The sequence below is a fragment of the Mixophyes fleayi genome, chromosome 5 (genome assembly GCF_038048845.1).
Source record: "Mixophyes fleayi isolate aMixFle1 chromosome 5, aMixFle1.hap1, whole genome shotgun sequence".
Classification (NCBI taxonomy): domain Eukaryota; kingdom Metazoa; phylum Chordata; class Amphibia; order Anura; family Limnodynastidae; genus Mixophyes; species Mixophyes fleayi.
Window position 1 is genome coordinate 80943775 of NC_134406.1, and position 26173 is coordinate 80969947.

The window sequence follows — 26173 nt, forward strand, 5'->3', positions numbered from 1 at the left end:
CTCAAAATCGTATTGTTTGCATGTCCGTCATGCGCTCATGAGGGCATTACAGAGGTCAGTATGTTTACCTGTAAAGTCTTTGTTTTTGGTGTGAAGATATGATGTGTCCCCTAAGGACCGACTTTGAGGTTTCCCAAAATAAAATAGAGTCTTCTTCATGGTTGATGTTGTCGTCTAGATAATTGTGCCACGTAGTTTGGAGAAAGTGGTTGAATGTTTCAGATTGAGACATATAGTTCGGGAACTGACAGTTGTTGGAATAGCATCTAGGTGTGTCTAACTGTAATGTCACAAGAATTGGGGCATGATCAGAAATAATTTCTTTGATGGAAGTGCTCTTGATTTTGTGAAACAAGTATTTAGAGACCAATAGGTAGACTATGCAGGCATGAGTTCTGTGGGGATGAGAGAAAAATGTGTAGTCTCGTTCAAGTGGGTTATGGAGGTTCCATGGGTCTACCAGATCTACATGTGATGTGAGGAAAGATAGGTTGCCAAGACTGGTGGCATGTCTAGCGTTACTAACCTCAGATTTGTCCAGGGATGGATTGCCGCCTAAGAAGATTGTGTCCTACCCACTCTAATATTTTAGGGAGTATACGTGTAAAAAAAAAGAATGCTTAAGTTGGTTGGGAGCGTATAAGTTTAGCAACATATATTGAACATCTTCTATAGATATATCTAGCAAGATCAGTCTGCCCTCCAGATCAAGAAATTGTCTCTCAATGCAATAAATGAGCGACTTATTGATGAGGATCACAGTTCCTTGTTGCTTGGCGACATATGAGACTGAAATACAATATCCAATCTAAGAGTCACGTACAGTAGATTTAGAGTCCAGTGTCCAGTGTGTTTCTTCAAGGAACACAATAGGCCTGATTCATTAAGGAAAGTAAGGCAAGAAAAGGAGTAAGTTTTCTCCTGGAAAAAAAACATGTTAAAATACAAGGGGTGCATATTAGTTTATTATTTTGCACATAAGTTAAATACTGTCTGTTTTCTCATGTAGCACACAAATAATTGATATCTTTATTTTTAGTAAAAACAAAGGATTGACTAGCTCTGCACTAGGAATAGCGGAGGACCTCCTAGCATCATTTTCACACTGAAATTTAAAGTTTATCTAGGAAATGCACTTCCCCAACTATAAATCTGTCCCCACATTTTAATTTTAGCTCTCCCTCCAATGCAACATGGTTTTACCAAGGTACAAATTTACTGATTTTTTTGCTTTACTTTCCTTAATGAATCAGACTCAATGAGTGTGTTAAAATGTTTGAGATGAATGATCACCTTTTTCCTCTTCACAGGGTGGTTAAGGCCCTTTATGTTCTAAGAGATGGTGTTCAGGGAACCCAGAGTAAACTCCAACATCTGATGAAGGGGGTGGGATGATGGCATCTATCCATCTTCAGTGTTCGGTAGGATGGTTGTCAAAATGGAAACTTCACAGTAGGGCTCCACTCCGACCCATTGAGTGGGGTGGAGGAACACCACAGAATGGGGGTGTCATTGTCTTGGGTGAGCAAGGTGAAAACATGTATAGAACAGAACTTGGAGAGTAAATACAAGGAGACTCTACCTTCTTGAGCAATTCTCAGTTTGGCTGGGTGCAAGAGAGAAAATTTGATGTTATGTTCAAAAAGATGTTTAGAGATGGTGCTAAAGGCTCTGCATTTGGTGGTGACAATATTGGAGAAATCCTGAAAAATCAACAGGTGGTGGCCCTGGTATGTGAGATCTAGGGGTATATTAACTAAACTGCAAGTTTGAAAAAGTGGAGATGTTGCCTATAGCAATCAGATTCTAGCTGTCATTTTGTAGAATGTACGAAACAAATGATAACTAGAATCTGATTGGCTGCTATAGGTAACATTTCCACTTTTTCAAACCTGTAGTTAAGTAAATATACCCCTGGAGTCTTTCGGTAGTGATCCAGAAGTTTGGTGTTTTTGGTATAGTTCAAGATCCGCATAATCACCTAGGGCGGTTGGAGTCCTGTTGTCTGTCAGGGCCAATTCTGTGTGTCCATTGAATGGCTAGGGGACCGCTCTTAGTATCCATGGGCAATTGTTGAGGAAGCCAAGTGGTCAAAATGGAGAGTAGTTCAGGGCCCTTGACAGATTAGGGGAGGCCCATAATTCTTAAGTTGTTGCATCTGCTGTGATTCTCTAGGTCGTTGACCTACAGAGGCAAATTCGATAGTGCTCTTGGCAGCACAGAGCTTATTCTCAACAGTTGAAATGCGCTGTTCAGCCTCATCTAGACGGTGAGCGTGAAGGTTGAGGAGAATAAGAGCGAAATCCAAGGATTATTTAATTCTGGCTAGTTTTTCAACAAGCAAGAGTCCAAGGATCGCAGCAATATCGGATGTTTTCATTTTTGCTGGTTTGGCGGATTTTACAGATCGTCGTTTTCTTGATATGGTCTGCTGAGACGTGGTTTGATCAGAGTCACTCGATTAAAGCTTGGACAATCCCCTAGGAAGGACAGAGGATGAAAATTTTGCCTGTTTAGATCAGGATTTACTCAAGAATTTCTTCATTTAGTACGAAGTCACAGATAGGTAATGTCGCCAAAAATCAGATTTGGAGAGAGAGCCACATACAATGGGAGATGGTGGTTCTAGTTTACATTATCAGAGTGGATTGAGTGGATTAAGGCAATCCAAGAGGTCATGTGGCCGTTATATGTTAAATGTCACAGTAGAGCAGGGTCATTAGATAGATACCAGTTCTGTGTTGGGATAGACCAAGCTTCAGAAAGAAAGTAAACAGCTGGCTGTAGAGATTAGCAGTGGGCTGCCTGGCAGGGTAAAGAGGTGTGTCCACTCCACAACAGCTGCAAGATGTGTAGTAGAGGCCAGGACTCAGTGTCATGAAGTGTATTTTAAGGCTGTTACAATGAGTACAGCAGAAGATGTCTACAAAATGGCAGTAAAAACATGTCTGGCTGAGGATAGCAAAGTATGCTGCAGAATATAATTGACAGCAGTCAGTGACAGTCCATAAATTATGGGAGGGGGGGAGTCCCCTAGATGGAGTAGGGTAGTATAGGCTGTCAGGAAGTGCAGGTACTCCTCAAATGCTGGTCTATTAAATCATGTGTGTAATAGATGCCCAAGAGGTGTGGGAAGGGAGCCCAACAGCTGAGTCAGCAGACGCAGGGATCAGATAGCAGGCGGCATAGTAGGGCTACCTGGTCGCACCACACGTACCTGCAGAGGTGGGAGAAGCAGGATGCTGTCACTAATGTCCAGTAGCATTGCAGCAGTGTAAACAGTGATCGCGGATCTCCGCTCCAATTGTCCGTATCGCTGCTGGTTGCTGGATGGTAGGGACTGGCTGGAGGCAACAGTGCCTGTGATGTAGAGGAGCCAGTATGCCGTATGGGGGGTCGCCGGTGAGGTCAGAGTGGAATCTGGGCAGCAGAATTATTCAGGCCTGCAAGCCTCAGGAAGAAATAGTTGGCTCAAAGGGTAGAGCAGAGCCTGGTGGCCCATTGCCTATAGGTGTGCAGGCTTTAGCAGCCAATGGACGGCGTCTTATAGGAACCGATCCGCCATCTTCAGCCTCCAGCCACACCCTGCAGATTGTGTCTTGCATTAAAATGAACATGAATTTTGGGTATAGTATGGCAATTCCTTTTCTTCTGTCATCAGGGTCTTTGGTGGTGAGTCTAAAAGGTCTTTTAACAAAGTATTCAAAACTCTGTACTCTGTTGGCTAATTGTATACTGTGAATATCTTTTTTACAACAGAAATAAAAACTTAAACCTAATGATTAAAAGATAAGTTATAGATTAAGCTGAAATCTTGGCATTTTCAGGTACGTCAACCCACTTCCTCAGGAGTAATACATAGTTATAATTTACCCATTGGTTTTATGTTTTTATTTGTGTTTTAATAAAAATATACTCTATTTGTCAACACAAACTTTTTTAGTTAAAGCACTGTTACACTTACAATTAGGTAATTACACCTTTATCCTGATACACTACTGTAGTCACTTACTTGTGCTTATTCCTGCCATTGATGTGCGTGGCATCAAAACAGTGCTGTTAGTGGAGGGAAAGGGGGTTGGTGTTGGCCCAGCGTGTCAGAAACGCTGGAGAAGCCCCGTGAGGCATGACCACATGTCCCCATTCATCCCTTTTCTCAAATTAAAAAAGTTGGGTGGTATGCACTATACATTCTGATTTATTGTATAACAATTAATTAATAGTTAAGGTCCAAATTGAAAATGCCTTTCTTGAGTAATTAAGCTTGATTTTTCTGGCATTTCTGATTAATGCCTATTACTTCACAATGTATTTTTTGTTTTATTTTGCTTTGTTTTTACTATGTAGCCATAGCTGTGCGTAGGAAAAATTTTCTGTTATGAAATGGAACTAGGGGGTATATTTACTAAACTGTGGCTTTGAAAAAGGGGGGATGTTACCTATAGCAAAAAATACAACAAACACTGATAAAACCCAAGTTTGAATGGTATTTTGGTCATTTTTGTAAACTTGTACCGTGTTATCAACTCTGCATTACACTCCTGAAAATCACCATATGATTTTTGTAAGAAGATAATGAAGCCAGTTAAAAACATATCCAGTGGGAGACAACCCAGCTTTATATTTCTTCTAGTTCTCTCATTACTTGTGGTAATGGGATCTCTTAATGGGCCTGATTCATTAATGAAAGTAAGGCAAAAAATTAGTAAGTTTTCACCTGGAAACCATATTGCAAATGAGTGTAAATTTGTTTATTATTTTGCATATAAGATATATATTGTCTGATTTTTTATGTAGCAGACAAATGCTTATTTGTGCACTGAAATTTAAAGTTGATCTAGGAAATGCCCTATCGCAACTATAAATCTGTTCCCAAATTTTAAATTTACCTCCCCCTACAAAACAAAATGGTTTTGCCAAGGTTCAAGGTTACTCATTTTTTTTGCTTTATTTTCCTTAATGAATCAGGCCCAATTAGTGTGTGTACACACTCTATATTTCTGCTAATGGCCAGTAACATGCTGGTTCTGATAAGCAGTGGCATTAAATTAAATAGTCCTCTTATGTAGGTGAGTGTTGACTGTACTGAATTATGCAGAGCCCACTGTCAAGTTGAGGATTAAAAAAGCATGATGGTGGTTCTTATTTTTTCATGAAACCATACATCAAATATGCAATCATAAAATGCTTTATATATATGCTTTAAATATTTTTCTAAAACGGATAGTTTTCTCTCTGTATATGCACTGAAACAAATTTGTGTTCTATTTTCCTGTAAATTAGACGCAAACTACTGGGAAGTGACAGTTAAGCTATTTTTGCAGATACTGATGGCTTTGATTGTGCGTATAAATCTCAAATAAAATATTTATAAAGTCTATAATAAGCATAAATGTTTTGTTTTTATCCAAGCGGGGAACTTATTGCAGATTTTGTGTGCTTTACAGCTTCTTTTAATTACTTTCAGGATCAGGAAAGAAATGGGAAGGAAACTGGATCTTTCTGGTCTGACCGAAGATGAAGCTGAGCATGTCCTTCAGGTTGTCCAACGAGACTTCAGTCTCAGGAAGAAGGAAGAAGAAAGGTTAAGGTAGGATTTTCTTCATAGTTAAAGTGTTGTTTACCATTTAAAAAAAATCCAAGCCAATATTTAACATTTATTTTAGGTTGTTTTTTATTGTGTGTGTGCAGTGAAGACAAATTTAAGTAATCTTTTGTCAGTGGTTTCAGCAATTGTTTTGGTGTTGTTAATGGGGCAAATTTGTTTTAAGAACATTGTCACATCATATTGCATCAAACATGGCAGGCTTGCATGATGTGTCACAATATTGTCTGTTCCTTTCCTCTGCAATAACTCAACAATTAGATGCTTAATAAAATTGTATATAATCATGCTCTATATGAGGTATACACTGGAAAATAGTCACATCTTATCTGTTGCCTATACAGCCCTATAATTTATGGGTGGTTTAGATCTGAGAATATGTGATAGATGCACTAGGAAGGCCTAATTATGTATTTTGTTGTTATGTTAAATAATTGTTATTTTATGTATCTTATAGCAAACAGTGGTAGTATTTGACTAATTCCGACAGCAGGACAACTGCCTATGTATTGTCTTGCTGTACCTTGCCGACCATACTGTAGTTTAAGCTCATGCTTTCCTTTGGAAACTTTTTTAATAAACATCATGCTTTAGTAAAAGAAAGTTTTAGCAGCGGCCATAAAGGCTTTAATTTATTAGATCAGGGTTTTCTTGAGACATCATATTACTTTAAGGAATTTGTGTGGTGTTTTATGCACCAAGGCATTGGTGGCAGAATTGCAATCCACAGCATTAAGAAATAGTGGTTGTTTTAACCAAGGGCCTCACAGAATGTTACAGCCAAGATGTAACTTTAAAGCTGGTTTAAGTGTACAAGACATTTATTTTTATTTAATTCTATTGTACCGAGTAGTGTTCAAGTTACCTATACTTGCAGGAAAGTTTCAAATACTTTGCAAAACTCAATCCCCAATTTTGGATGCAATCTTTTCAAGGTGATGATTGTGATTACCAGTATGATTCTTAATTTTCTCTTATCAATAGAATCATTGTTTCTCTTTCTCTTTGGAAAGAGCAATGACTGAAGGCCAGCAGGTATTATTTAGTAATTGTCAGAGTAATTACAGTAGCATCAAGCTTATTAGTTGTGATCAATAATGAGTATTCTTAAAGCTGTTTAACTTCACCATTCAGTTACAGCTAACATTATAACTACAAACAAACTAGAATGCAAATAATTAAAATATGTAAACTTAAAGATATCATATCATATCATAACATATCATATAATATGTTATGCTGGTTTCAATGATCCATATGGTGTTTTTTCAAAGTAAATATCTAAAATCACATATCTAAGCTAACAAAAATAATGCTTCTTGGACCCTCAAGCGCTTCACAGGGATGAAGATAGGGTGAATTTATCCTCTAAGGCACAGATGCCATACTAGTATGTCAGGACACATTCGTATGTCATGTTACCAGACTGAATAGAATTTTGAGTGAGGGGTGAAAAATAATTTGAAGATAGGCAATTTGAAATATATGAACCAAATTTATTTATTTTTTTTGAAAAGGAAATCATTTATCTTCACTTTATTTTACTTTCAAGTTTACTAGTAGTATTTATGCATGATTATAGTTTTATTTATTGCAGAATTTTAACATTGGTATGTCACAAGACAAAAAATCATGTGTTGCCTGTATCAGTAAGGTTTCCAAAACCTTGAAAAAGGCATTTTTGTACTGTATGTGTTTGTTTTGTTTATGTTGATGATCAGCTTTAAAGACCCAGAGACCCAGCATTTCTGCACTTGAGAAGTGTGTTAGCATCATTTTGAACTGCCCACATTTATTAAAATTGCAATGATAAGGGTCATTTTCTATCGCCACGTATCGTGGCTATAGAAAGTCTCTGCAATGTGCCATTAAAATCTCAGTGAGGTAGCTGAGTAATACTCAGTGGCCTTGGCGGTATTGGGACAACTTACCTTTTCACCGGGTCAGTCTTAAGGGACATGTGCATACATGATATAGATATATATATATATATATATAGAGAGAGAGAGAGAGAGAGAGAGAGAGACAAAATAACTGTGGCGTGAGTTGGTCAGCTTAAGATACATTGCAGATTGCAACATGTGGAACTAGCATTCCCTGTTTTTAATATAAGAATGTAGTTAGTACAGCATGAATTTATGTATTTTATGTATTTGGAGAGTGAAGAATATCCCTTTTTTTGTATATACAGTGTGTGCACCCCAGTCTGTACTTGGAGAGTTTTTGTTTATTATCTATATCTATCTATCTATCTATCTATCTATCTATCTATCTATCTATCTTATATATATATACCTAGCCGTAACTAGGGTGGTGCGGGCGGTGCCGTCGCCCAGGGCGCAGAGCCCAAAGGGGCGCGGCAGCCGTCCGCTACCAGGCTCTATATCTAGAGATTTACTGTAGTCTGTAGATACACCAGATAAGGCCAGATGCAGAATGAGAGTGGTAAGATATAAAGAGAGCACTGTAGGCGGAGGGAGAGAGAGAGAGGGGGTGAAGGGGGTGAAGAGAGAAAGGGAGAGAGACGTTCTCCCGCAGTGGAACGCATATGCGTTCCACTGACAGGAAGTTCGGCATTTGGAACGCAAACTTGCGTTCCAAATGCCTAACTTCCTGTTGGTGGACTGCGGAAGAACGTCTCTCTCCTCCTCTCTCTCTCCCCTCCTTCACCCCCCCCCCTCTCTCTCTCTCCCTCCGCCTACAGTGCTCTCTTTATATCTTACCACTCTCCATACACCTACAGATAAGTAATAACGTCTCCAGTAAGGTTGGGTATAAAATCATTTTCTTTTCTTTTGTCGCTTGGGATGTTTCATGTTGTGTTCAATGTCGCTGGTACCTACAAAAGATGCTAACATTTATGTTTGTGTGGCTACTAGCAGAAGATGCTGTGTCAGAGTGTCAGTTCCAATAACCTGAGGACAGATCTGATGTCACATGTCTACTGTGGTTCTTGCATAAAGAAGAAAAGTCTGATTTATGGATAATAAATTGGGGGCATCAGCAGAGGTCCATATTCTGTGTAGACCACCTCACTGTGCAGTCACTGTGTCCTTCGTTTATTTAATGCCATTTTACATGTCACTACTTGACTGTGATGTTTGTATTCCTATTTTTTTTGTAAATTTACAGGATTATGTAGTAAATTTTATAACACATAACTAGGTTTGTTACTTTTATAGCCTTTATATAGCCTCATTATATTATTGACTCCAAATAATATTTGTCACGGCATTCTGGGGTATTCAGTTTGGTGAAAGCCCTACACATAACACTGTTAAAGTAACATATTCATGGCACACCACTACATCTAGGTAAATGTGCCCACTGTAGAGTTGACAGAGATGAACAAAATTGTATGGAAATTTCTCACCAACTTGATCTTTGTAAAACTTCCAGGCAAAACAGGCCGTTTCGCCATTCCGCAGAAGTGTGAAGTTTTAGAGAGTAATCTTTTCCATTTGTCATTTTGAAATGTATTTGTAAATTCATATTTTGCAGACTTTATAGTCTATGAATAGAGCTGGGATCATGACAGTCAGATTATTCTGCTGTGTGGTGTATCTAGGGTAGGACTGGGAACATTTAAGGCCAGATGCAGAATGAGTTAAATATTTAGCAGGAATTGTATATGTAGAACACACAGAGTAGACACACAGGACAATAGAGGTGTAAAAGTATTTGTCGCCAATTACCAGATCACATCATTAAAACACATTGGGCCAAATTTAAAATTAGGGGTAAATCCATCTAAGGGGTGCAGATGTACACCTGGACACATGATGTTGTGATACAAGTGGTGCAAATTCCATTTGTTTGCTCCTTGGGAAAATACTGTCCACTCCTGCAAGCACTGTATTGCGTTGTATCCCCCTTAACCTCCTGGTCATTAAATGGTCAGTAGGGCAGAGAAACGGTTGTTAATTTATTTGAATCGCACCACTGTGTATATATATATATATATATATATATATATATATATATATCAAGCACTTGTAAGTATGTGTAACATAATTATTTCAGTAAAGTGCTAGCCACACCCCCAAATTAGGTTGGCCACACCCACTTGGCAAATGTCACTCCCACTTAGATGGGGGGCGCCGGTGTCCTGTCCCGCCCAGGGCACTAAAATGTCTAGTTACGGCACTGTATATATATATATATATATATATATATATATATATATATACATATATGTATCTATATAGAGGAGGGATAATCCTTTAAGACAGAAGTCACACTGACTGTAGGATATTTAACAAGGCAAGCCAATTATACTATATAACCTAATTGAACTAACCTATGACAATAATCAAAGTTATAAAGACTATATTACATTTGTTAAATATGATACTAATATTAATATAATGGCAGTGCTTTACAAGCCATGACCATTATACAGAGGAGACATTTTATAATGCCGTGGAATACTTGGGGGCATGGTTTGATGTTTGTGACTTTTAAATGTGTCTTTAGTTCAGTTTCATGTTCTCTTCTTATTTTCATTGAACTTTCACTTCAGTGCTATGAATCCTATTTCTTCATAGACCACACGGAAATTTTGCTTTGACATGGATGAATGTTGACATCGAAGTCATTTTAAAAACATCTGCAAAACAAACCAGTATAAAATGAATTGGATCTGATGCGGAAGTTTAGAAGATACTAAAGGATCTCCCTAAGAACAAATATGAAGAGTATGCCATTTACATGGCACTCTTATGAGACTACCTTGGCAAAATACCAAATTACCACAGATTTTCATGGTCATTTTGTGTTTTGCAATGGTTCTGTAATAGGAATGTGTTTTTCACAAAGCATATAAGGAAGTAGTTATTTTTTGTTGTTGATATAAATAAAAGCAAATCTCATTTAATGTTAGTATTATAAGTTTGCTGTAATGTGTACTACTGCAGCAGTGAGCAAAGGTAATTCTAATTATATAAAATAACAGTGCTTTCAAAATCTAAAAAGCATAGAGCATTCATTCCATGCAGCCTCTTTCTGTGAAGGCTTACATGTTACATTGTTTAGTTTACACCATGGGCAGGGGAAGCTGAGAAAAATATGACTCCATCATATGTCCATGAGTCAGATACTGTAGAAGAGACCAAGAAACAGCTTTTGTTTTTGTAACTTTCTATCTAAATAGATAATTAGTCTGCCATATGCAGCAAATGCTATCCAGCCTACAGTATGGGTCTCATCTTATAGTAAAAGCAATCATCTGATAAAGAAAAAAATAAGTATTAGTAACAGACTAAGTTTATGGGCCTCATTTAAAGTAACAGGTAAATCCATCTGGAAGGTGCAATTTTGCATCTTAGCAAAGCCATGTTTAACTGCAGGAGGGGGGAAATTTAAAATGTATAGAAAGATTTATAGTTGGTATGTCATAGCTGAACTCTAAATCTCAGTGTAAAAATAAAGCTGCCTGGAATTTAAGTAATACATGCATATGTCGGCAGTATTCTCCCTATATGCAAAGACATATGAATTTGTTCCATTTGATGCTAAATCCTAATAAAACCTATATTGGTGATTCAAATAAAATGAATGTGTATATTTTTATTATTAGTGCCACATAATGTATTATTACTGTGACACTTAACTTTAAATCACATACTTACTATACTGTAACCTACAATTAAAGTATTATTATAAGATTCTGTATTTAATTTTCCAATTGCAGTTCATTTTAGACCTGTACACCGATTAGCCACAACATTAAAACCACCTGCCTAATATTGCGTAGGTACCAAAACAGCTCTGACCCGTCGAGGCATGGACTCCACAAGAACTCTGAAGGTGCTCCGAGGTATCTGGCACCAAGACGTTGGCAGCAGATCCTTTAAGTTCCTTAAGTTGTGAGATGGGAACTTGTTTATCCAGCATATTCCACAGATGCACGATGGATTAAGATCTGGGGAATTTGAAAGCCAAGCCAAGCCAAGCCAACACTTTGAAGTCTTTGTCATGTTCCTCAAACTATTCCTAAACAATTTTTGCAGTGTGACAGGATGCATCATCCTGCTGAAAGAGGCCATCCTGGTTCCATCTCTTCCCTAGGTAAACAGTGCACAAGGCACCCAGCCATCCACATGTTGTAAAAGAAAACATGACTGATCAGACCACCTTCTTCTATTACTCCATGGTCCAATTCTGGCGCTCACGTGCCCATTGTAGGTGCTTTTGGTGGTAGACAATGTTCAGCATGGGCATTCTGACCTGTCTGCGTCTTTGCAAAGCACTGTGTGTTCTGACACCTTTCTATCATAGCCAGTATTAACATTAGCTTTTCTGTGGGATTGGACCAGACGGGCTAGCCTTCGCCCTCCCACATCCATCAATGAACTTTGGGTGCCCCATGACTCTGTCACAGGTTAACTGGTTGTCCTTTCTTGGACCACTTTTGGTAGGTACTGGCCACTGCATACCAGGAACACCCAGAAAACCTGCCGTTTTGGAGATGGTCTTATCCTGTCATCTAGCCATCACAATTTGGCCCTTGTCAAAGTCGCTCAGATCCTTACACTTGTCCATTTTTCTGCTCCCAACACATCAACTTCAAGAACTGTCTGTACACTTGCTGCCTAATGTATCCCACCCCTTGACAGATGCCATTGTAATGAGATAATCAATGTTATTCACTTCACTTGTCAGTGGTTTTAATGGTGAGGCTGATAAGTGTGTATGTATATGTGTGTATGTATGCATATATATATATCTCTGCCTTAGAAATTGCGAGCAGTATATGGTGATCCAGGACTCAGGAGAGAGAGGAACACTGCTCCTGGGGTGGTAGCTAGCGGCGTTATCAAGACCAAGACTAATGGGTTGACTGAACTCAGACTTAGGCTCGGAGACAGTAACACATGATTGAGTGTGAAAAGAGGAGTGCAGAGGAGTCTTGTCTACTCATCTGTAGTTATTAATAGTGGCTTTATCTAATTTGTTTTCTAATTACTGACATTTGTTTTATGTATACATGTTCTGAGTTATACACCTGACACTTTCTGTTGAGGTCTAGCAATGTAAAGCTGCGATTCACTGCTAGACCAGAGTGTGCAGGGCTCCAGTACAATTAATCAAAAAAACATGTTTTCCCCACTGTACTGGAGAATGCATTAAAACCCTAAGTTGTTTTGCATTGGTGGAGGTTTTGAATTTGTTTGAATTGTGTTCCCTAATTCCAAAAGATGTGAAGTATCGTTATAGTTAGACAGGATCAGGGGGTAAGGCTGGGAGGGAATGAGATGGCGTAAGTAAAGCAAAGGAAGAAGAAAGGGGCACAAAGGAGAGCAGGTGGGGAATGAGACAGAGGATACATGTTAACTGTGTACAGACGGATAAGGGTTAGGAAAAGGACACACAAAAGAGGTGAGAAAACACAGGGGAGACATTGGAGCGGTGTAGGAACTCAGGAGATTTTAAGGAAAGGTGATGCAACACCTGAGGCATGGGGGAGAAGTAGTGGAACAGAGAAGACGGGGAGGACACAGGGCGGACAAGCTTACATCACTTAATATATTTTTTTATTATTCATACCAGTACTTCTAAATTCCCACTTTGACTACTGTGTGTGTGTGTGTGTGTGTGTGTGTGTTTGTGCGTGTGTGTACTTGCTTGTGGGGACATTGACCTGTTTACACACCAACACTGTGGGGACCTGAGTGGTAGTAGGGCCAAAAATTGAGGTCTCCACCAAGCTTCCCAAGGCTAATCAATGCAGGGGACCTTGCTGATATGCGCAGCATAAACATCTTGCATATGCTCAGATTATAGCCCGGAGAACAGTGGAGATTAGTATGCCCCGACGCTTCAGAGGAGAACAGTTCAGACACCAGCGGCGATGAGATGGGTGGTATAGACCCTTTTGGGGGGGCTTACCTGGGACGTCTGCGCTTTGTTTTGTCGTTGTTGTTGTGAGGGTGGGTGCTGCCTTGACGGATGGTCCGGATGTTCCAGGTCCGGTTTCTGTTGGTTTTCTCCTTGTTGTTTCCGTGGCGCGACCTGTGAGGGGAGAAAAGTAGGGGAGGGGGAGGGAGAAGAGAGAGAGAGGGGAAGGGCGAGAGCAAAGGACAGGCGAGGCAGTATACACGATTGGGGTATGTTTATAGCTCTTTTTGCAATGTAGGTCCTGAGCTAGTGGGCCTTGTTTATAGCTCTAGTGCCGTGTATACTTTGGGGCACTGATGTTAGTAAGGCTTATGCGGGCACGGGGACTAATGTGCCTTGCCTTAAGCTTGTATTAGAAGCTTTTGCAGAATATCTGCTATAAAATGACTAAGCCTGCTTTCCTTAAAAATGTGTATTGGTGTGTTAGGCTGTGGGGTGAACAAGCAGGCTTTTACTCCTATGAGTGTATTATTGTACCCTAATGGTGGATATGTGTGGTAAAGATACCTTTTTAGGGGGGTGGATGTCTCTTAGGGAGATGTAGGTGGAGATCTAAGTGGGGTGGATCACGGGGTTTATAATGGTGTGTGTGCTTATAAAGCGGGTGTAGTAGAAATGAATGTAGCTGTTTTGTTTGCAGCTCTAAAAAGAGCAGTTATGGTGTTTTACCTTTGTCTTGTAGTTCCTCAGTAGTGTGGAGAAGTAGATCAGGACGGACCGTCGCGGTGGCTATGGATCTGCGACTCTCTTCCTGTGTTCTTACTTCCGGTTTGTGTGTTTGGAACGCACAGGCGCCTGTGCGTTCCACTGCAGAGCTGAGACTCTGTTCTTGTTGTTTTCTTGCTTGTCGGAAGGTATGCCGGTTCTCGCTGGATCGGGTCTTGTGTGAACTCTTTCCAGGATTGCGGGCAGGTTCCTTGTGAAGTGGTTAGTTCCAACGCGTTTCGTCCGGGTGGACTTCGTCAGGGATGTTCCTTGTGTGTGCAGGTGAGTTTTCTTATGCGTGTGTGTCCATGATTCCTCCAATGGGAGCGGGAGGGGAGGGGGGGGGGGGAGGCGGGAGGCGGTGTTGTGGAATGGGGTTAAAGGTTGCACATTAAGGTGTTAATGTTTGGTAGGTTTTATTAATGTTTACAAGTGGTGAGTGGGAATCGGCACTTATATGGTGTGGGGGGGGGGGGGGTTTCATTTGGTGATACGGGAGATTGGGGGTTTTTGGTGTCCGGTACCTAATTGATCTGATCTCGTTCAGATCAGTGATTTGGGGCAGGAGTGGAGTGGGCAGTGATCTCGACTATAGACATATATTATTAGGTTATTTATTTATTTGGTGTGGGAAATTATGTTTTGATGTGTGGTTAACATACTTAGATATGATTACGCTTTGTTGGAGCTTCGTTTGGGTGAGGGTTGGACTAGGGACTTGGAGGGTTCCGTTTTTTATTCAATGATGTGTGGCTGGATGTTTTAGGGATGCTTATTGGGGCAGGCAGATTCGGATGGTGAGAGGCGATGGTGAGGGGGGGGGGGGATTGGGGTTATAATAAATTAAGTGGATGCCGGGATCCAACTATATGGGGGGGGGGGGGAAAGGGGTATGGACGCTTAAATGCTGTTTAAAAATGGGGGGGGGGGGGAGGGGGGATGTGTGGTTTTAGGATTGGTCTATGTGTGCGGTGCGGTGAACTTTCGCTGGATAATAACTATCTAAGTAATTGGCCTTTAGTAAGGAGTATGTCTCTTATATAATTGTGCGCGCCCTTGTGTGTGCTTGTGCACACACATATAGTTGATACCATGTACCTATTATGCATATGGCAAATAGCTGTTTAGACGTATACATTTTAATATATATATAGATGTTTGACTATGATTTGTTGGGTAAGAGTGGTTGGGTGGGATAGGGGTCTATTTTATAAAATTGAGCTGCGTTTTTTAATTTTAAGATTTTAAATTATGCATTTTTAAGTATTTTTGGATTATCATTATGTTGGATCAGTGTATATTGGAGGGGATTAGGGCTGGTAGGGGGGTGAGGAGGTGGGAGGTATATACTTACAGGAAACTTCCCAGGTCGAAGTCAATGTTGAGTCCTCTCGGTGTTATGGTTCCTAGTTTTGTGAATCCATTTCGCTTCTTCTGTGATATTAGTTTGATGTAGTCTCCTCCTCTCCAGGGTTTGGGGATTTGTTTGATGCCAGTGAAAATTAGGCCTGAGGGGTCTTGATTGTGGGTAACTCTGAAGTGTTCAGATACGCTGTGGTTCTGTATTCCTTTTCTTATGTTCCTTATATGTTCTGGGATCCGTGTTTTTAGGTTTCGGATGGTTCTTCCTACATATTGTAGTCCACAGGGGCATTCTAGGAGGTAAATTATTCCAGTGGAGTCACATGTCATTTTGTCTTCAATCTTGTGTTTGCTGCTGTTGGAGTTTGAGGTGAAGATGGTCGTTGGTTTCGTGGAGCTGTGTCTTGTGGTTTTGCATGCCGTGCAACGGTTGCAGTGGTAGAAACCTTTCTTGCCTTCTTTGATCCAGGTTTCTTTGTTCCTCTTTTCTTTGCTGTTTGTTGGGATGAAGCTGGCTGTTAGTATGTTCTTTAGGTTTCTTGCTTTTCTGTATATTATCCGTGGTTTTTCCGGTAGATATTCTTTTAGTTGGTCGTCTTCTTGGAGTATGTGCCAGTGTTTTCTCAGTACGTTTTCTAGTTTGCTGTGGTTGCTGTGATAGTTTGTGATGAATAGTGGTGTGCTGTCTTCTTTGTGTCTTCTTTCTGTAGGTGAGTAATTCTTCTCTGTCCATGTTTTCTATTTTTTTAATTTCTTGGTTGAGATGTGTTTGGTCGTATTTCCTCTCCAGGAACTTTTTCTTCATGGTGTCTGCTTGTTCTCTGAAGGTTCTAAAGAGGAGCAGTTTCTTCTTAGTCTCCTGAATTGACCTCCTGGGATGTTTTTCAGCCAGTTCCTGTGGTGGTTGCTACTGATGGGGATGTAACTGTTGCAGTCGACTGGTTTCATGTAGGTCTTCGTCTTTATCTTGTTATCTTCTACGTAGATCATGAGGTCCAGGAATTCGACTTGGGTTTTGCTTGAGTTTGAGGTGAACTTCAGGTTGAGGTTGTTTGTGTTGATGTGTTGCAGGAAGGAAATAAGATCTGTGTCATTTCCTCTCCAGATGAACATGATGTCGTCTATGTACCTTTTCCAGGTAACTAGGTCTTGCTGGTGGGGGTTGTTGCTCCAGATGTTGTCGTCTTCCCATTTCGCCATGTATAGGTTTGGCGTAGCTTGGTGCGAATTTTGTTCCCATCGCGGGTGCCTGTGATTTGCTTTGTACTATGCGTCTTCGAACCAGAAGTAATTATGGTCTAGGATGAAAGAGATGGCTTCTATGATGAAGTTGGACTGGGCGGTGGGTATGTCCCGAGTTGTTTCTTAGATAGTGGTTGCTGTGTTCACATCCTTTTTCGTGGTCTATGATGGTGTAGAGAGAGGCCACATCGCATGTGACTAGAGTGTAGTTAGTTTCCCATTCGATTTCGTTCAAAACCTTCAGAATCTGTGTCGTGTCTTTGAGATGGCTTCTTTGTGTGTTCACTAGTGGTGTAGGAATTTGTCGATGTATTCTGAGAGGTTGCTTGTGAGGGATTCGATGCCTGATACTATAGGTCTTCGGGTGGTTTTTCTGTGTTCTTGTGAATCTTTGGTAGATAGTAAAATACTGGTATTCTAGGGTGTGTTTTGTAGATGTAATTGTGTTCTTTTTTGTTCAGGATCCCGTCTTTAAGGCCTCTGCTGAGTAGTTTTTGGAGCTCTTTTTGGTATTTGCTGGTGGGTCGGTTGCCACTCTGTCGTACGTGGTTTTGTCGTTGAGGAGTCTTGTTGCTTCTTCTATATAGTCTGACTTGTCCAGGATGACTATTCCTCCACCTTTGTCGGCTGGTTTTAGTATGATGTCCCTTGTTTCCTTTGAGACTTTTGAGGGCTTGTTTTTCCTGTGGAGAGAGGTTAGGTAGTCTTACCTTATTTTCTTTTAGCTTGTTTAGGTCCTTTTCGACTAGGGTTTCGAAGGTTTTGATGTACGATCCTTTCATGTGTTGTGGGAAGAAGTTAGATCTGGTGGTGAGGTTTGTGTGGACGCATGCTTGGGTCTTTTCTGGTTCTCCACTTGATTTTGTGTCTTCTATGTCTTCCTTGTTACATCTGTTGAAAAATTTCTTCAGACAGAGTTTTCTCGTGAAGGTCGACGTAGGTGTCAAAGATGTCTATTCTGTTTCTTGGTGAGAATTTAAGGCTTTGTTCAGGAGTGTGGTCATGTGGTTGGTCAGGATCAGGCTGCTTAAGTTGAAAATTCTTCTGGTTTTATCTTTTCTTTTTCTGTGCGTTTCCTGATTCTCCTATTTGCGAGTAGTCCCTCCTCTATTTCCTCTTCGGAATCTGTGGATACTGTTTTCTTTTCGTTGTTTGTGTCTGTTGTGGACGGTCTGGTGGGTCTGGGTGCTTCTGGAGAAACTCTAAAAAATGTTCCAGGATTCTTCTACCTCTTGGGTTTGGCTTATGTGGGTTGTGATGTTTAGGTCTTGAATTGTGTTCATTATCCTCTCTTGTTCTAGTTTTTCCGTTGTCTTCGTGGTTTCTTTTGCCTTCCTTGTATTTCTGTCTTGCTAAATCTCTGTATTGGGTTTCGTAAGTGAAATTCTTTGCGTTTGGTGGTAGGTAGAATCTTCTCTGGTTGTTGGACTTTGGTAGTGTTGTGATTAGTGGTGGTCTTGGGTTTCTTTGTGGATTCTCTGTTTTCTGGTAGGTCGGGTAGGATGTTGTGGTTTGTGGTTTTTTCTTTCTTTCGATGTGTGGCGCTTGGTGGTGTGGAGGATGGTTGTGGGTTTGACCTTCTTTGTAGTCTTTGTAGTCTCTGTAGAATTTTCTCTGTTTTGTCATGATGACACTGTCTTCCAGCTTGCTGAGTTTGTTCTGGGTAAGTGCCTGGAGTTGTTTGTAGTCTTCTAGGTTTGCTAGGGGTGTGAATTCTTCTTGTAGTGCTGTTATCTCTTTTCTATTCCTTCTAGAGAGTCTTTTCTGTCTTGTATGATTAGCCGTATAAGTTTTCTTTGAGCATGTGTCTAGAGTGTTGTTCCATTCTGTTTCGAAGTTTGTTCCGCAGGTGTGAAGGTTGGTTTCTTTTGGATGCGTAGCCCTCTTGGTATTCTGTCCTGTTCCAGATACTTGCTTAGGGTCGATTGGTCCCACCAGAGTTTTATTTCGATTGATAGTAGTTTTTCTAGTCTCAGGAATTTCTTGCAGAAACTTTCTTCTATCGGGGTGGTCTAAAGGAGTGTCTTGTGGTGTGCTGTTGAAGATGTTGTCTAGTTTCTGTGTTCTGAGGAGTCTTATGTGCTCCATGATCGGGGGGTGGCAGCGGCTGACGGTCCTTTTGGAACTTGAAGGTTGTGAGATGGGTGGTATAGACCCTTTTGGGGGGGCTTACCTGGGACGTCTGCGCTTTGTTTTGTCGTTGTTGTTGTGAGGGTGGGTGCTGCCTTGACGGATGGTCCGGATGTTCAGGTCGGTTTCTGTTGGTTTTCTCCTTGTTGTTTCCGTGGCGCGACCTGTGAGGGGAGAAAAGTAGGGGAGGGGGAGGGAGAAGAGAGAGGAGAGGGGAAGGGCGAGAGCAAAGGACAGGCGAGGCAGTATACACGATTGGGGTATGTTTATAGCTCTTTTTGCAATGTAGGTCCTGAGCTAGTGGGCCTTGTTTATAGCTCTAGTGCCGTGTATACTTTGGGGCACTGATGTTAGTAAGGCTTATGCGGGCACGGGGACTAATGTGCCTTGCCTTAAGCTTGTATTAGAAGCTTTTTGCAGAATATCTGCTATAAAATGACTAAGCCTGCTTTCCTTAAAAATGTGTATTGGTGTGTTAGGCTGTGGGGTGAACAAGCAGGCTTTTACTCCTATGAGTGTATTATTGTACCCTAATGGTGGATATGTGTGGTAAAGATACCTTTTTAGGGGGGTGGATGTCTCTTAGGGAGATGTAGGTGGAGATCTAAGTGGGGTGGATCACGGGGTTTATAATGGTGTGTGTGCTTATAAAGCGGGTGTAGTAGAAATGAATGTAGCTGTTTTGTTTGCAGCTCTAAAAGAGCAGTTATGGTGTTTTACCTTTGTCTTGTAGTTCCTCAGTAGTGTGGAGAAGTTAGATCAGGACGGACCGTCGCGGTGGCTATGGATCTGCGACTCTCTTCCTGTGTTCTTACTTCCGGTTTGTGTGTTTGGAACGCACAGGCGCCTGTGCGTTCCACTGCAGAGCTGAGACTCTGTTTCTTGTTGTTTTCTTGCTTGTCGGAAGGTATGCCGGTTCTCGCTGGATCGGGGTCTTGTGTGAACTCTTTCCAGGATTGCGGGCAGGTTCCTTGTGAAGTGGTTAGTTCCAACGCGTTTCGTCCGGGTGGACTTCGTCAGGGATGTTCCTTGTGTGTGCAGGTTGAGTCTTCTTATGCGTGTGTGTCCATGATTCCTCCAATGGGAGCGGGAGGGGAGGGGGGGGGGGAGGCGGGAGGCGGTGTTGTGGAATGGGGTTAAAGGTTGCACATTAAGGTGTTAATGTTTGGTAGGTTTTATAATTGTTTACAAGTGGTGAGTGGGAATCGGCACTTATATGTGTGGGGGGGGGGGGGGTTTCATTTGGTGATACGGGAGATTGGGGGGTTGTTTGGTGTCCGGTACCTAATTGATCTGATCTCGTTCAGATCAGTGATTTGGGGCAGGAGTGGAGTGGGCAGTGATCTCGACTATAGACATATATTATTAGGTTATTTATTTATTTGGTGTGGAAATTATGTTTTGATGTGTGGTTAACATACTTAGATATGATTACGCTTTGTTGGAGCTTCGTTTGGGTGAGGGTTGGACTAGGGACTTGGAGGGTTCCGTTTTTTATTCAATGATGTGTGGCTGGATGTTTTAGGGATGCTTATTGGGGCAGGCAGATTCGGAGGGTGAGAGGCGATGGTGAGGGGGGGGGGGGATTGGGGTTATAATAAATTAAGTGGATGCCTGGGATCCAACTATATGGGGGGGGGGGGGGAAGGGGTATGGACGCTTAAATGCTGTTTAAAAATGGGGGGGTGGGGGGAGGGGGGATGTGTGGTTTTTAGGATTGGTCTATGTGTGCGGTGCGGTGAACTTTCGCTGGATAATAACTATCTAAGTAATTGGCCTTTAGTAAGGAGTATGTCTCTTATATTATTGTGCGCGCCCTTGTGTGTGCTTGTGCACACACATATAGTTGATACCATGTACCTATTATGCATATGGCAAATAGCTGTTTAGACGTATACATTTTAATATATATATAGATGTTTGACTATGATTTTGTTGGGTAAGAGTGGTTGGGTGGGGATAGGGGTCTATTTTATAAAATTGAGCTGCGTTTTTAATTTTAAGATTTTAAATTATGCATTTTTAAGTATTTTTGGATTATCCATTATGTTGGATCAGTGTATATTGGAGGGGATTAGGGCTGGGTAGGGGGTGAGGAGGTGGGAGGTATATACTTACAGGAAACTCCCAGGTCGAAGTCTATGTTGAGTCCTCTCGGTGTTATGGTTCCTAGTTTGTGAATCCATTTCGCTTCTTCCTGTGATATTAGTTTGATGTAGTCTCCTCCTCTCCAGGGTTTGGGGATTTGTTTGATGCCAGTGAAAATTAGGCCTGAGGGGGTCTTGATTGTGGGTAACTCTGAAGTGTTCAGATACGCTGTGGTTCTGTATTCCTTTTCTATGTTCCTTATATGTTCTGGGATCCGTTGTTTTTAGGTTTCGGATGGTTCTTCCTACATATTGTAGTCCACAGGGGCATTCTAGGAGGTAAATTATTCCAGTGGAGTCACATGTCATTTTGTCTTCAATCTTGTGTTTGCTGCTGTTGGAGTTTGAGGTGAAGATGGTCGTTGGTTTCGTGGAGCTGTGTCTTGTGGTTTTGCATGCGTGAAACGGTTTGCAGTGGTAGAAACCTTTCTTGCCTTCTTTGATCCAGGTTTCTTTGTTCCTCTTTTCTTTGCTGTTTGTTGGGATGAAGCTGGCTGTTAGTATGTTCTTTAGGTTTCTTGCTTTTCTGTATATTATCCGTGGTTTTTCCGGTAGATATTCTTTTAGTTGGTCGTCTTCTTGGAGTATGTGCCAGTGTTTTTCTCAGTACGTTTTCTAGTTTGCTGTGGTTGCTGTGATAGTTTGTGATGAATAGTGGTGTGCTGTCTTCTTTTGTGTCTTTCTTTCTGTAGGTGAGTAATTCTTCTCTGTCCATGTTTTCCATTTTTTCAATTTCTTGGTTGAGATGTGTTTGGTCGTATTTCCTCTCCAGGAACTTTTTCTTCATGGTGTCTGCTTGTTCTCTGAAGGTTTCTAAAGAGGAGCAGTTTCTTCTTAGTCTCCTGAATTGACCTCCTGGGATGTTTTTTCAGCAGTTCCTGTGGTGGTTGCTACTGATGGGGATGTAACTGTTGCAGTCGACTGGTTTCATGTAGGTCTTCGTCTTTATCTTGTTATCTTCTACGTAGATCATGAGGTCCAGGAATTCGACTTGGGTTTTTGCTTGAGTTTTGAGGTGAACTTCAGGTTGAGGTTGTTTGTGTTGATGTGTTGCAGGAAGGAAATAAGATCTGTGTCATTTCCTCTCCAGATGAACATGATGTCGTCTATGTACCTTTCCAGGTAACTAGGTCTTGCCTGGTGGGGGTTGTTGCTCCAGATGTTGTCGTCTTCCCATTTCGCCATGTATAGGTTTGCGTAGCTTGGTGCGAATTTTGTTCCCATCGCGGTGCCTGTGATTTGCTTGTACTATGCGTCTTCGAACCAGAAGTAATTATGTCTAGGATGAAAGAGATGGCTTCTATGATGAAGTTGGACTGGGCGGTGGGTATGTCCGAGTTGTTTCTTAGATAGTGGTTGCTGTGTTCACATCCTTTTTCGTGGTCTATGATGGTTGTAGAGAGAGGCACATCGCATGTGACTAGAGTGTAGTTAGTTTCCCATTCGATTTCGTTCAAACCTTCAGAATCTGTGTCGTGTCTTTGAGATGGCTTCTTTGTGTGTTCACTAGTGGTTGTAGGAATTTGTCGATGTATTCTGAGAGGTTGCTTGTGAGGGATTCGATGCCTGATACTATAGGTCTTCCGGGTGGTTTTTCTGTGTTCTTGTGAATCTTTGGTAGATAGTAAAATACTGGTATTCTAGGGTGTGTTTTTGTAGATGTAATTGTGTTCTTTTTTGTTCAGGATCCCGTCTTTAGGCCTCTGCTGAGTAGTTTTTGGAGCTCTTTTTGGTATTTGCTGGTGGGGTCGGTTGCCACTCTGTCGTACGTGGTTTTGTCGTTGAGGAGTCTTGTTGCTTCTCTATATAGTCTGACTTGTCCAGGATGACTATTCCTCCACCTTTGTCGGCTGGTTTTAGTATGATGTCCTTGTTTCCTTTGAGACTTTTGAGGGCTTGTTTTTCCTGTGGAGAGAGGTTAGGTAGTCTTACCTTATTTTCTTTTAGCTTGTTTAGGTCCTTTTCGACTAGGGTTTCGAAGGTTTTGATGTACGATCCTTTCATGTGTTGTGGGAAGAAGTTAGATCTGGTGGTGAGGGTTTGTGTGGACGCATGCTTGGGTCTTTTCTGGTTCTCCACTTGATTTTGTGTCTTCTATGTCTTCCTTGTTACATCTGTTGAAAAATTTCTTCAGACAGAGTTTTCTCGTGAAGGTCGACGTAGGTGTCAAAGATGTCTATTCTGTTTCTTGGTGAGAATTTAAGGGCCTTTGTTCAGGAGTGTGGTCATGTGGTTGGTCAGGATCAGGCTGCTTAAGTTGAAAATTCCTTCTGGTTTTATCTTTTCTTTTTCTGTGCGTTTCCTGATTCTCCTATTTGCGAGTAGTCCTCCTCTATTTCCTCTTCGGAATCTGTGGATACTGTTTTTCTTTTCGTTGTTTGTGTCTGTTGTGGACGGTCTGGTGGGTCTGGGTGCTTCTGGAGAAACTCTAAAAAATGTTCCAGGGATTCTTCTACCTCTTGGGTTTGGCTTATGTGGGTTGTGATGTTTAGGTCTTGAATTGTGTTCATTATCCTCTCTTGTTCTAGTTTTTCCGTGTCTTCGTGGTTTCTTTTGCCTTCCTTGTATTTCTGTCTTGCTAAATCTCTGTATTGGGTTTCGTAAGTGAAATTCTTTGCGTTTGGTGGTAGGTAGAATCTTCTCTGGTTGTTGGACTTTGGTAGTGTTGTGATTAGTGGTGGTCTTGGGTTTCTTTGTGGATTCTCTGTTTTCTGGTAGGTCGGGTAGGATGTTGTGGTTTGTGGTTTTTCTTTCTTTCGATGTGTGGCGCTTGGTGGTGTGGAGGATGGTTGTGGGTTTGACCTTCTTTGTAGTCTTTGTAGTCTCTGTAGAATTTTCTCTGTTTTGTCATGATGACACTGTCTTCCAGCTTGCTGAGTTTGTTCTGGGTAAGTGCCTGGAGTTGTTTGTAGTCTTCTAGGTTTGCTAGGGGTGTGAATTCTTCTTGTAGTGCTGTTATCTCTTTTTCTATTCCTTCTAGAGAGTCTTTTCTGTCTTGTATGATTAGCCGTATAAGTTTCTTTGAGCATGTGTCTAGAGTGTTGTTCCATTCTGTTTCGAAGTTTGTTCCGCAAGGTGTGAAGGTTGGGTTTCTTTTGGATGCGTAGCCCTCTTGGTATTCTGTCCTGTTCAGATACTTGCTTAGGGTCGATTGGTCCCACCAGAGTTTTATTTCGATTGATAGTAGTTTTCTAGTCTCAGGAATTTCTTGCAGAAACTTTCTTCTATCGGGGTGTCTAAAGGAGTGTCTTGTGGTGTGCTGTTGAAGATGTTGTCTAGTTTCTGTGTTCTGAGGAGTCTTATGTGCTCCATGATCGGGGGTGGCAGCGGCTGACGGTCCTTTTGGAACTTGAAGGTTGTGAGATGGGTGGTATAGACCCTTTTGGGGGGGCTTACCTGGGACGTCTGCGCTTTGTTTTGTCGTTGTTGTTGTGAGGGTGGGTGCTGCCTTGACGGATGGTCCGGATGTTCCAGGTCCGGTTTCTGTTGTTTTCTCCTTGTTGTTTCCGTGGCGCGACCTGTGAGGGGAGAAAAGTAGGGGAGGGGGAGGGAGAAGAGAGAGAGAGGGGAAGGGGCGAGAGCAAAGGACAGGCGAGGCAGTATACACGATTGGGGTATGTTTATAGCTCTTTTTGCAATGTAGGTCCTGAGCTAGTGGGCCTTGTTTTATAGCTCTAGTGCCGTGTATACTTTGGGGCACTGATGTTAGTAAGGCTTATGCGGGCACGGGGACTAATGTGCCTTGCCTTAAGCTTGTATTAGAAGCTTTTGCAGAATATCTGCTATAAAATGACTAAGCCTGCTTTCCTTAAAAATGTGTATGGTGTGTTAGGCTGTGGGGGTGAACAAGCAGGCTTTTACTCCTATGAGTGTATTATTGTACCCTAATGGTGGATATGTGTGGTAAAGATACCTTTTTAGGGGGTGGATGTCTCTTAGGGAGATGTAGGTGGAGATCTAAGTGGGGTGGATCACGGGTTTATAATGGTGTGTGTGCTTATAAAGCGGGTGTAGTAGAAATGAATGTAGCTGTTTTGTTTGCAGCTCTAAAAAGAGCAGTTATGGTGTTTTACCTTTGTCTTGTAGTTCCTCAGTAGTGTGGAGAAGTAGATCAGGACGGACCGTCGCGGTGGCTATGGATCTTGCGACTCTCTTCCTGTGTTCTTACTTCCGGTTTGTGTGTTTGGAACGCACAGGCGCCTGTGCGTTCCACTGCAGAGCTGAGACTCTGTGTCTTGTTGTTTTCTTGCTTGTCGGAAGGTATGCCGGTTTCTCGCTGGATCGGGTCTTGTGTGAACTCTTTCCAGGATTGCGGGCAGGTTCCTTGTGAAGTGGTTAGTTTCCAACGCGTTTCGTCCGGGTGGACTTCGTCAGGGATGTTCCTTGTGTGTGCAGGTGAGTCTTCTTATGCGTGTGTGTCCATGATTCCTCAATGGGAGCGGGAGGGGAGGGGGGGGGAGGCGGGAGGCGGTGTTGTGGAATGGGGTTAAAGGTTGCACATTAAGGTGTTCAATGTTTGGTAGGTTTTATTAATGTTTACAGTGGTGAGTGGGAAATCGGCACTTATATGGTGTGGGGGGGGGGGTTTCATTTGGTGATACGGGAGATTGGGGGTTTTTGGTGGTCCGGTACCTAATTGATCTGATCTCGTTCAGATCAGTGATTGGGGCAGGAGTGGAGTGGGCAGTGATCTCGACTATAGACATATATTATTAGGTTATTTATTTATTTGGTGTGGGAAATTATGTTTTGATGTGTGGTTAACATACTTAGATATGATTACGCTTTGTTGGAGCTTCGTTTGGTGAGGGTTGACTAGGGACTTGGAGGGTTCCGTTTTTATTCAATGATGTGTGGCTGATGTTTTAGGGATGCTTATTGGGGCAGGCAGATTCGGAGGGTGAGAGGCGATGGGTGAGGGGGGGGGGATTGGGTTATAATAAATTAAGTGGATGCCGGGATCCAACTATATGGGGTGAAACAGGTATGACCTTATATCTTTAAAAATGTATGTGTCTAAAAGCTATGGGCATATGCTGTGGTTACATTGGTATCTACTTATCTGTGCTGTGAACACAAGCAA

The 26173-nt window shown here is 41.6% G+C and overlaps 1 protein-coding gene across 1 annotated transcript in view; it reads left to right on the forward strand.

Annotated features, from left to right (window-relative positions):
- Positions 1-26173, forward strand: part of MYRIP (myosin VIIA and Rab interacting protein) — a 359094-nt gene that overhangs the window by 27570 nt on the left and 305351 nt on the right. Inside the window, exon 2 of the mRNA XM_075212459.1 lies at positions 5468-5590. Coding sequence (XP_075068560.1) covers positions 5481-5590 — 110 coding nt within the window. The 5' untranslated portion in view covers positions 5468-5480. The remainder of the gene's footprint in view (positions 1-5467; positions 5591-26173) is intronic.